This window comes from Lutra lutra, chromosome 6 (genome assembly GCF_902655055.1).
Source record: "Lutra lutra chromosome 6, mLutLut1.2, whole genome shotgun sequence".
Lineage (NCBI taxonomy): Eukaryota > Metazoa > Chordata > Mammalia > Carnivora > Mustelidae > Lutra > Lutra lutra.
The window spans coordinates 37,239,179-37,250,682 of NC_062283.1; the positions used below are offsets into that span (position 1 = coordinate 37,239,179).

Genomic DNA, 11,504 nt, shown 5'->3' on the forward strand with positions numbered 1-11,504 from the left:
TACTTTTGTTCTAGTCATAATAAATTTGGTACTCACTAATGTGTTTTTCCACTTAAGCTATTAAAAAAGACAACAAAAGATGGGCGCCTGGGTGGCTCAGCGGTTAAGCCGCTGCCTTCGGCTCAGGTCATGATCTCAGGGTCCTGGGATCGAGTCCCGCATCGGGTTCTCTGCTCAGCAGGGAGCCTGCTTCCCTCTCTCTCTCTGCCTGCCTCTCTGTCTACTTGTGATCTCTGTCTGTCAAATAAATAAATAAAATCTTTAAAAAAAATAAAAAATAAAAAAGACAACAAAAGAAATCTAACAGACTTCTAACTAAACGCCAAAGAGAATGGAATCGGCTTGTCATCAATGTTTCAACACTTAACAATTGGGTTTACAAAGCTTGTTTAATATCAGTATAACATTTTTTTTTTTTTTCAAAATCAGCATTAATGAAAGAATAAACAATAAAGTTCTTCCTTATCTACAAAAGCTCCCTGGAACATTAAAGATCCTAGTCACACCCACCTAATACAGAACACTATGAAAAAGCAGAACCAACCATTTGTTAATTCCTAGCTCTTTCCCATCTTGGAGTGTGCAAAAGCAAGACTGCCTTCTTGACAATACTAATCTATATCTACTTTTTTAAAGTTTATTTTTTTATTATAACTCATGTTTGAATCTTTAAACAGCTGTCTATGCAGCAAAAAGTTATGTAGACCACTAACAATACTTATTTCCCCTTAGCCACAGGAACAAAAGAGTTCAGACTGGGTCTCTAAGCATAAGGCTCCTGACCCAGACTGATGCCCCTGCACTGAGAACTTCATCACAAAATTCACACTGTTTTGGTAACAGGTTCCTGGACAGTCTCCTGACCTATTTCCAGCGACTGCATGGCTTCATCCAGGCTGTTCATCACTGTGGTGGAGAGGAAAGCACTGGAGTGAACATTCTCTTTTTCAAGAGATTTCATGGTTTCCAGGCTGAGCATCATTGTGCCTGGAAGAAAAGCATGGAATTGAGCAAATATACTGCCCTGGAGTACACACAGGACACACAGGGAAAGCGACTCCACAGAAAACACTGCCGAGTCTACCTTACTGGTAGACTTACTTACTGGTCACCTTAGAGCAGACCACCTACATCAGAAGCACCCAGAATGCCCGATAAAATAATGATAGCTCATATTTATCAAGTATTTTCTATGTATTCTAAGTGCTTTATTGTATTCATTTAATCCTTGGGAAAAAGCCTATATGAAGGCCACAATGACTAAACCTATTTTATAGGTGAGGAGACTGAGGAACAGAGAAATTTTAGTTTGCCAATATGCCTAACTCCTGGGTGAGCTTGGAGGGAAGTAGTGGTGAGCAATCTGCATTTTTACAATGCTCTTGGGTTCATTCTAATTCATCATTGAGTACAAGACCTCCCAGGCTCGAGTTTTCTCTCACTAAGTGGAGTCCAGATGGCTTCCTTCCCAGCTTCTGAAAAGGGAGATCAGGCAGGCAGACAGGTGGGACGGGAATGGGGTAGGAGGTTCCTAAAGGTTCTTCCTTCCTTGGGTTTGCCAACTGTCTCCCACAGCGCTGTATTCCGGGTTTTCTGTGACTCCCCTGGAAACCCGGGAATCCTAGCAGCCCCAGATGTGAAGGAGTCCCAAGCTTGCGGGAGGGGAGTGGTGGAAGTGAAAGTTCCCTTAGGAACGTTGTTAGCTTAGGCCTGCAGCACTTAGTGCGGAGGCGTATGACGCTCCTTACCTTCACACGACTTCCTTCGGGGCTTCGTGGCCAAAATGCGAATCAGCCTTTTGGCACGCTTGCGGTACCGGCGTCTCCCCAGGATGAAGATTTCAACCTTGCCCTCGGAGTTGGGCTTTCTCATCTGGAGCACGACTTTGAACTCCCGTTCGAACCCTGGGAGAAGGACTCTGCTTGGACCTGTGGAGAATGGAAGATTTCCGAGGGATTAAGGGGGGCCGGGGCGGGGGGCTTGGACAAAACACGGAGCTTGGGGGCCAGGCGAAGGAAGTCAGTGGGACACTGGCTTACAGGACATTAGCCACTGCCTTAGGTGTGCAGTGGGTGGCTCAGGGTGGTCACCAGAGACCGAGGTGGGGCCGAGGGGTAAAGATTTCACTGTACTCACCGAAAATCTTTTCCAGCAGACGTGCCTCCACGTTAAGCACCGATGGCTTCAGAAAGTGCTTAAACTTACACCAGTACTGCTGAGTGTGCATAAGGAGCCAATTCCTGGAAAGGGAACACTTCTTGCCAGCTCCTGGGCTGTAGGATTCATGCTGGGTCTTCATCCTGAAAGGCGCCATTGCTCCTACCCAGGACCGGATCCGCAGAAGAGAGAACCCCACGTGGCCGGGAGGCGGGACAAGACCGCTTGCAGTCTGCGCACAGGCCTGGTTGGTCCCTGCGCAGCCCCTGCTCTCGAGGAGTGCTTGGCGATTGGCTCCCTCAAATCCGGGCGGGCCAATGGCGTCCTAGCAGTGCCTGGCACCGACCTCCCGCGGGGCTGTTTGGTGTTGTCAGGTCTAACTAAGGTGGAGAGGAACCTGGATTACAACACAGGCCTTCTTTGAGTTCCATCATTTTCCTGATAATAAATGGAACAGAACTGTGGGGTTATGAAAGGCACATTGCTCACTAGCATTAGGTATAGTTCAGAGAGATTCATGTTCCCCAGCACTGGATCCCCCTGTATGAGGATCACTTCTGTAGGGCCAACCAGCTAATACAATTTAAATTGTGGTCTAAGTACTTTATGACAACTCTGTGAGGAAGATGCAGTTATTTCCGTTTTTATATATGTGGAAGTGGTGGGACTGGGACAAAAACGCATATATTAAATAGTGACCATAGATTCCCAAACGCAGAATTTAGGCTCCTTTATCCTTCATCAGATTGCTAATCCTTGAGGAAAGGGTGACTTAAAAATCATGGTTCTGACTGAACTGGGCCCATCTCCCCTCCAGGTACTTTAAGAGAATTCTATGTCTTATTCAGAAGTTATTTGCTTGGTCGGATTTTTTTTTAAAAACAATACAACTATGGAATTATTATGTCATACACCTAAAACTAATATGTTGTATGTCAGTTATAGCTCCATTAAAAAAAAAAAAAGACATTTCCAGGGGCACCTGGGTGGCTCTCAGTTAGGTGTCTGCCTTCAGCTCAGTTCAGTTGCAGTAACTATCCATGGGTTCCAATGTGTTGCAAAGTACCCTTCCTTTGGAATCAATAAAAATCTTTGAACAACATACAAAATCAAACAATTAAACATGCAATATATTGAATCAGTATATATCTATTGACTAACAAAAAATCAAACCAGTTAATCAAATCAGTACAGTTAAATATACACAACTTTTGTTAATTATACTTCAATAAAGCTGGGGGGAACCCCATGTTATGTAAATTCAAATGGGAAATTGTCAATAACAGTAAGTCCAAGGATAGCATGTCAGGGCTCAGATTCAATTTCTGTGTATTCCTCCCCTCCCACTTGATACTGTATTGGCTTCATCCAGCTGGTAGCAAGATGCTTATAGCTCTTTCCCAAATCATGTCCAGTCCCAACCAACAGGAGAAGAGGAGGGACAAAGTCTTTTTCATGGCTCTTTTCAGAAGTGGAAACCTATCCTGGAAGCCTCTTAGGCTTTACCTCATTTCAAAATTAGGACATGTGCCGTATTCTAATTGGATCACTGGCAAGGGAAATGATATTGTTATTAGTCTAATCATCTGGAGTTCAATTGATATTAGGAGCTGCTCACATCATTACTATAGGATTCTTTTTCTATATTTTGAAGTCATCTGGGAGTTGAAAATGTTTCTATTGTCAGCCAGAGACTGGCAGAGCAATAGAGATACTGAATAAGGAATGGACTTCTCTGAATGATTTGGGAACCTGAGAAGTCATATTGAATGAAACCCATAAACTTGATGCAGTTTCTTTCTTTCTTTCTTTCTTTCTTTCTTTCTTTCTTTCTTTCTTTCTTTCTTTCTTTCTTTTTTTTTAAGATTTTATTTATTTGACAGAGAGAGTGAGCACAAGCAGGGGGAGTGGCAGGCAGAGGGAGAAGCAGACTCAACAGGGAGCCAGATGTGCGACTTGATCCCAGGACCCTGGGAGCATGACCAGACCCGAAGGCAGACGCTTAATGACTGAGCCACCCAGGCACCCCGTTGAAGCTGTTTCTCATAGATTGTCTATTTGCCCAAGTATAAGGAATCTCCAGAATGGGATGTGGTAGAAACCATATTTCTTTTGAATGCATGTTTGTTAAACATATTTTCCTGTCTTTAAAAACTCTGCAATCAGAAAACTGACACTGCTGGCTTAGCCATGGCTATCTTGCTGTGAGTCCACATCTATTAGGAGACAGGCAAACCCATGAGCATTAGGGACCCTATCCTTCTAGTTAGGCACACTCACATGACTATATTAAATAAAAGTGATCACTTCAGATTATACTTGCAACGCTTACCTTTTTTTATTTCTGTAGAATAAGGTAATGAAGATTGTACATTATTGGCATTGGATAATCAATTGCACCGTATTTGACTCCTGTCCTATCTTGGTACCTTGGATAATATTATTTGTGTAATTTTGCATGAAAAAGTTGATTTTTTTTTCCAACATAATTTTTCTACATTGTATCTGATCTTTTTTTTTTTTTAAATCCTCACCACAAAAGTAAAACAGTTGCTTTATTTCACCAAAGGGTCGATAATTGAGAAAGTGAAAATCACCCTGTGTACAAAGCTAAAGAGAATGTTAACTTTCTCAAAATAGAAATGGAAGCCTCCTGGCAATACTGGCATTACTTACAAATGTTTTGAAAAATCCTTTGCCCACCCACCCACCCACCCCCATCCACCTTCCAAATAAAGGCCATACCTGAGAATCTCAGGAAAGTAATAATCTATTTTTTTTAAATTTTATTTTTTATAAACATATATTTTTATCCCCACGGGTACAGGTCTGTGAATTGCCTGGTTTACACACTTCATAGCACTCACCATAGCACATACCCTCCCCAATGTCCATAACCCTACCCCCCTTCTCCCAACCCCCCTCCTCCCATCAACCCTCAGTTTGTTTTGTAAGATTAAGAGTCACTTATGGTTTGTCTCCCTCCCAATCCCATCTTGTTTCATTTACTCTTCTCCTACCCCCTTAACCCCCCATGTTGCATCTCCTCTCCCTCATATCAGGGAGATCATATGATAGTTGTCTTTCTCCGATTGACTTATTTCGCTAAGCATGATACCCTCTAGCTCCATCCACGTCATCACAAATGGCAAGATTTCATTTCTTTTGATGGCTGCATAGTATTCCATTGTGTATATATACCACTTCTTCTTTATCCATTCGTCTGTTGATGGACATCTAGGTTCTTTCCATAGTTTGGCTATTGTAGACATTGCTGCTATAAACATTCGGGTGCACGTGCCCCTTCGGATCACTACGTTCGTATCTTTAGGGTAAATACCCAGCAGTGCAATTGCTGGGTCATAGGGTAGTTCTATTTTCAACATTTTGAGGAACCTCCATGCTGTTTTCCAGAGTGGTTGCACCAGCTTGCATTCCCACCAACAGTGTAGGAGGGTTCCCCTTTTTCTGCACGCTCGCCAGCATCTGTCATTTTCTGACTTGTTAATTTTAGCCCTTCTGACTGGTGTGAGGTGATATCTCATTGTGGTTTTGATTTGTATTTCCCTGATGCCGAGCGATGTGGAGCACTTTTTCATGTGTCTGTTGGCCATCTGGATGTCTTCTTTGCAGAAATGTCTGTTCATGTCTTCTGCCCATTTCTTGATTGGATTATTTGTTCTTTGGATATTGAGTTTGCTAAGTTCTTTTTTAATTTTTTATTTTTTCAGCATAACAGTATTCATTATTTTTGCACCACACCCAGTGCTCCATGCAATCCGTGCCCTCTACAATACCCACCACCTGGTGCCCCCAACCTCCCACCCCCCACCCCTTCAAAATTCTCAGATCGTTTTTCAGAGTCCATAGTCTCTCATGGTTCACCTCCCCTTCCAATTTCCCTCAACTCCCTTCTCCTCTCCATCTCCCCTTGTCCTCCATGCTATTTGTTATGCTCCACAAATAAGTGAAAACATATGATAATTGACTCTCTCTGGAGTTTGCTAAGTTCTTTATAGATTTTGGACACTAGCCCTTTATCTGATATGTCATTTGCAAATATCTTCTCCCATTCTGTCAGTTGTCTTTTGGTTTTGTTAACTGTTTCCTTTGCTGTGCAAAAGCTTTTGATCTTGATAAAATCCCAATAGTTCATTTTTGCCCTTACTTCCCTTGCCTTTGGTGATGTTCCTAGGAAGATGTTGCTGCGGCTGAGGTGGAAGAGGTTGCTGCCTGTGTTCTCCTCAAGGATTTTGATGGATTCCTTTCTCACATTGAGGTCCTTCATCCATTTTGAGTCTATTTTCGTGTGTGGTGTAAGGAAATGATCCAATTTCATTTTTCTGCATGTGGCTGTCCAATTTTCCCAACACCATTTATTGAAGAGGCTGTCTTTTTTCCATTGGACATTCTTTCCTGCTTTGTCGAAGATGAGTTGACCATAGAGTTGAGGGTCTATTTCTGGACTCTCTATTCTGTTCCATTGATCTATGTGTCTGTTTTTGTGCCAGTACCATGCTGTCTTGATGATGACAGCTTTGTACTAGAGCTTGAAGTCCGGAATTGTGATGCCACCAACTTTGGCTTTCTTTTTCAATATTCCTTTGGCTAGTCAAGGTCTTTTCTGGTTCCATATAAATTTTAGGATTATTTGTTCCATTTCTTTGAAAAAAATGGATGGCACTTTGATAGGAATTGCATTAAATGTGTAGATTGCTTTAGGTAGCATAGACATTTTCACAATATTTATTCTTCCAATCCAGGAGCATGGAACATTTTTCCATTTCTTTGTGTCTTCCTCAATTTCTTTCATGAGTACTTTATGGTTTTCTGTGTATAGATTCTTAGTCTCTTTGGTTAGGTTTATTCCTAGGTATCTTATAGTTTTGGGTGCAATTGTAAATGGGATTGACTCCTTAATTTCTCTTTCTTCTGTCTTGTTGTTGGTGTAGAGAAATGCAACTGATTTTTGTGCATTGATTTTATATCCTGACACTTTACTGAATTCCTGTACAAGTTCTAGCAGTTTTGGAGTGGGTTTTCCACATACAGTATCATATCATCTGCGAAGAGTGATAGTTTGACTTCTTCTTTGCCGATTTGGATGCCTTTAATTTCCTTTTGTTGTCTGATGGCTGAGGCTGGGACTTCTAGTACTATGTTGAAAAGCAGTGGTGGTAACGGACATCCCTGCCGTGTTCCTGACCTTAGCGGAAAAGCTTTCAGTTTTTCTCCATTGAGAATGATATTTGCGGTGGGTTTTTCATAGATGGCTTTGATAATATTGAGGTATGTGCCCTCTATCCCTACACTTTGAAGAGTTTTGATCAGGAAGGGATGCTGTACTTTGTCAAATGCTTTCTCAGCATCTATTGAGAGTATCATATGGTTCTTGTTCTTTCTTTTATTAATGTGTTGTATCACATTGATTGATTTGTGGATGTTGAACCAACCTTGCAGCCCTGGAATAATAATCTATTTTTAAAGAAACTCTTCAAAGTTCAGGCACGAACACATTCATTAACAACCGACGTGCAACACCAAATAGGCTCACAGGACAGAAGGAAACACGAAAAGTCAGATCGTTGCCTTTAAAAGCAACAGCAAGGGGCGCCTGGGTGGCTCAGTGGGTTAAAGCCTCTGCCTTAGGCTCAGGTCATCATCCCAGGGTCCTGGAATAGAGCCCCGCATCAGACTCTCTGCTCAGCAAGGAGACTGCTTCCTCCTCTCTCTCTGCCTGCCTCTCTGCCTACTTGTGATTTCTGTCAAATAAAAAAAAAAAAAAAAAATCTAAAAGCAACAGCAAGTAAGCACTTGAAGGTGGTTTGGGTTGTTGCATAATTTTGTCCCGTTTGAAGGACTCAAGAGCGAGAGTTAAAGTCTCTTGCAAGGCGATCACGTCCAACTCGGTGCTTCCCCTCCGACGGCGATGGCGAGCAGGCTGGGCGCTTATTCAGTGCAGTTGCTGTACTTACCCTCATTTCCGTACCGGGTGTGTCCTCGCCTTCTTTCTTCACCCCACCCCTGCGTTCGGAGGAAAGGAGAGGAGAGGAGAATGGAGCCCTGTGCGTGCTTAAGAGGAGAGAGAGTGCAGGAGACAGCGCTGTGGGAGGGGAGAGGCTATGATCGCGCATGGGGGACGGAGGAGAGGAGGAAAGAAGGAGCCAGGACGTGGGGACACTCCGGACTTTGTCTCCGGCGCTGTGCCAAGCGCTTTTGCAGGAGATTCACACCAGGCTCCTGGGGCTCCCTCCCCCAGCTTCAGTCTCCTCCCACCTGAGGAAATAAATATATGAAGCCTCACTTTAAAACGGAGCAGGGAAGACAGCGCGGGAGCTCACACCCAAGTACCACCGCGGGAGCTCACACCCAAGTACCACCCCTTGCAGCCTACAGAACCGGCAGCAAGTGGGAAGGTAATAACTGGCTATTTTATTCCTAGGGTCGGCACACTACAACCCAAGCGTGTCAAGAAGAAAATCTCGGGGGCGGATTCGAGTAAGTAGACACAGCAAAGATAGCCTCGCCATGGTCTGGCCATCTCACGTGGAGGGAGGCCCAGGAGGTGGTGCGGGTGGCAGCCTCCAGCGCTTTCCTTGCGCGGCCCACCTCGGCTCTCCGACTTGAAGCCTGCAGCGCAAGAAGGGGGTGGTGGTGCATGGGAGGCTTTCCAAGCCCCAGCTGGTTGCAGCTGGCCGTCTCCACCCCACACACATCCCTTCAGTGTTCTGAGCCCCACCCCCAGGCTGAGAGGAGGTGCGGGGGGCCTGAGCGGCGGGGGCGGCGGGCAGGGAGAGGTGCACGAGTGGTGCAGCTGGTGCACGAGTAGGAAAACAGGAGGGCAGTGATCAGTCTCAAATTAAAACAAAACAAAACAAAACAAAACATTTTTTTGAGCCACCTGCCTTAAACCATTAAGTTAGAAAATCCTGCGGGCTCTATCTTCAAAATTCACCTCAAACACCTTAAATCCATACATTGCCTACTATTTCAACCACTAGCACTCTTGTTTAAGTACCTTTTTTCCCCCTACCCCTGAAATTCAGGCCCCTAATCCAAATAATCATACCTCTAAGATACCTTGTCTTTTCTTTTTGCTCTTTTCATTTATAAAGGAAAGAACAGAAATACACACACACACACACACACATTTTAAAGATTTTATTTATTTACTTGAGACAGACAGAGAGAGAGAGAGAGAGCACGAGGAAGGAGGGAGAAGCAGACTCCCTGCTGAGCAGGGAGATGGATGAAGAGGCTTGATCCCAACACCCCAAGATCATGACCTGAGCTGAAGGCAGATGCTTAAGAGACTGAGCCTCCCAGGTGCCCAGAAAGAACAGAAATATTCAAATTTGCTTGACATTCTTAAATTTCGAGTAACTCAAACAGGAAATCTTTTTGGTTCCCAAACTAGAATATAAAAAACTGACAAATCAAAATAAAAGTTTAGTTTTTCTAGCTTAATTATAATAAAATGATTGCATACTTCTAGAGTGAAAAAAAAAACAACAACCCTTGATCATTATATAGATTGACTCAATAACTGTCAACACATTGATTTAAAAAAAAAAATTCTGCAGACTGGTTACTCTTAGAGTTCTTGGACCAAATTCCTGTCTCTGTGTGGGGGGTGAGTTCCCCCCAACCTGACACAATTCTTGGACCCCAGCAGGGTGTCCAACTCAGCTCCGATGCATCCACCAGGAGATAGGCTCAAACCAGGAGAGAGGCTCAAATCCTACAGGTTAAGGATTCAGTCTCACAAGACTGTTCCCCCCACCACCCCATTTCAGATGCCAGTAGCAAGCCCCAGGCTGTTACCTATACTTCTGACAGGGCCCCTACAGATTGGAGGTTCCAAAGACATCCTCCTTAGGTTTGATTAACTTGCTAGAGTGGCTCACATAACTCAGGGAAAACACATTTACCACTTTATTAAAGGATGTGATAAAGAATACAAACCAACAGCCAGGTGAAAAGATACTTTGGTTGAGATCCTTAACCAAAGAGATTCTGTTCTCATGGAACTTGAGGCCTGGGTCAGTAGCACGTAGGAAATTTCTAGTTCCGCAAGTGTGGTCAGTAGCATGTAGGAAATTTCTAGTTCCGCAAGTGTAGAAGCTGTCAGGGGGAAAAAAAAGGACCAAAATGCTGTCCATTTGGGTTTTTACGGAAGCTTCATCACATAGTGATAACTGGCTAAGTCATTGGCCGATTCAACCTCTAGCCCCCTTTCCCTCCCCAGAGATTCCAGGTGGAGGGGATGGGATTGAAAGTTCCAACACTTTCAGTCACATGGTTGGTCTTCCTGGCAACTAGAACCTGCCCTTGGATGGGGTCCAGAAGTCACCTTCATTATTAACAAGGCACCCATTTCACTTTTATGGTTCTGAGCACCTTTAGGAACTGTGGATGAAGACCAAATATATCTGAGAAATATATATTTGGCCATCCGAAGAAGGCTACTTCAAAGCGTGATGGCCCAGAATTCCAAGGAAATACCTCAGCTTACCACTACGCTAAACGAGCATTGACCAAAGCATTTGGCCGCAGTGCTGGTGTATGTGCGGCTATTGTTTATTTTCAAGGTGGATTGAGGGTATTCCTGATGGATAGCCGAAGTTCTGGTGGTAAATTGCTTGATTGGTATTCTGGATCTAAGGAAACTGAGCTGATTTCTTTGGTGATGTGGGGTACACATTTCACTGGGGTTGTTGCTAAAGAGCAGCTCCAAAATGTCCTTTATGAAAAGGCCGTATCAGGAACCTCAGGAAAGTAATAATCTAGTAATTTATAACTGCAAACTTACAATTCTAAGTATTACAAAGGATCCATTTGCTGTGCCCAGCTTTATCATCAGTAAGTATAAAAGTCTTCCCCAAATATCCACCCAAACAGCCTCTGTATGATTGGAAACTTGGAGATTAAGTGTTTTGAAAGAGATTATCTTGCAAAAATCAGGGAAACACTACCTGTGGCCTCAATGAAAAGGTTTCGCTGGGAAATCGTAAAGGATTCTTTACGTATCTTCTAGGTATAACTGATCTTTGGGAGAAGACTACCAAACCAAGAACTTCAGATCAAACCAATGATGATGTGGAGAATTTCGACTCCAGACAGTAAAACAAGATAAATTTTTTTTAAAAAGATTTTATTTATTCATTTTACAGACAGAGATCACAAGTAGGCAGAGAGGCAGGCAGAGAGAGAGAGGAGGAAGCAGGCTCCCTGCTGAGCAGAGAGCCCGACGTGGGGCTCGATCCCAGGACCCTGGGACCATGACCCGAGCCGAAGGCAGAGGCTTTAACCCACTGAGACACCCAGGCGCCCCATACAAGGTAAAT

The 11,504-nt window shown here is 43.6% G+C and overlaps 1 protein-coding gene across 1 annotated transcript; it reads right to left on the reverse strand.

The window, feature by feature from the left end:
• Positions 1-376: 376 nt before the first annotated feature.
• On the reverse strand, positions 377-2,364 carry LOC125102851 (developmental pluripotency-associated 5 protein-like). Its single transcript, XM_047734435.1, has 3 exons — positions 2,137-2,364; positions 1,749-1,928; positions 377-987 (listed from the first exon to the last, which is right to left on the reverse strand). Exons 1-3 carry the CDS (start codon positions 2,312-2,314, stop codon positions 824-826), a joined length of 522 nt encoding a protein of 173 aa, XP_047590391.1. The 5' UTR covers positions 2,315-2,364; the 3' UTR covers positions 377-823.
• Between the last annotated feature and the right edge of the window lie 9,140 nt (positions 2,365-11,504).

What these genes read in the sequence shown, in the direction of transcription:
- LOC125102851 (XM_047734435.1), bottom strand. Translation starts at nt 2,314, where the DNA reads ATGGCGCCTTTCAGGATGAAGACCCAGCATGAATCCTACAGCCCAGGA. An exon ending in TCTGCTGGAAAAGATTTTCG is followed by an intron (nt 1,929 to 2,136) that starts GTGAGTACAGTG and finishes CATTCTCCACAG; the next exon opens with GTCCAAGCAGAGTCCTTCTC. An exon ending in CCGAAGGAAGTCGTGTGAAG is followed by an intron (nt 988 to 1,748) that starts GTAAGGAGCGTC and finishes CTTTTCTTCCAG; the next exon opens with GCACAATGATGCTCAGCCTG.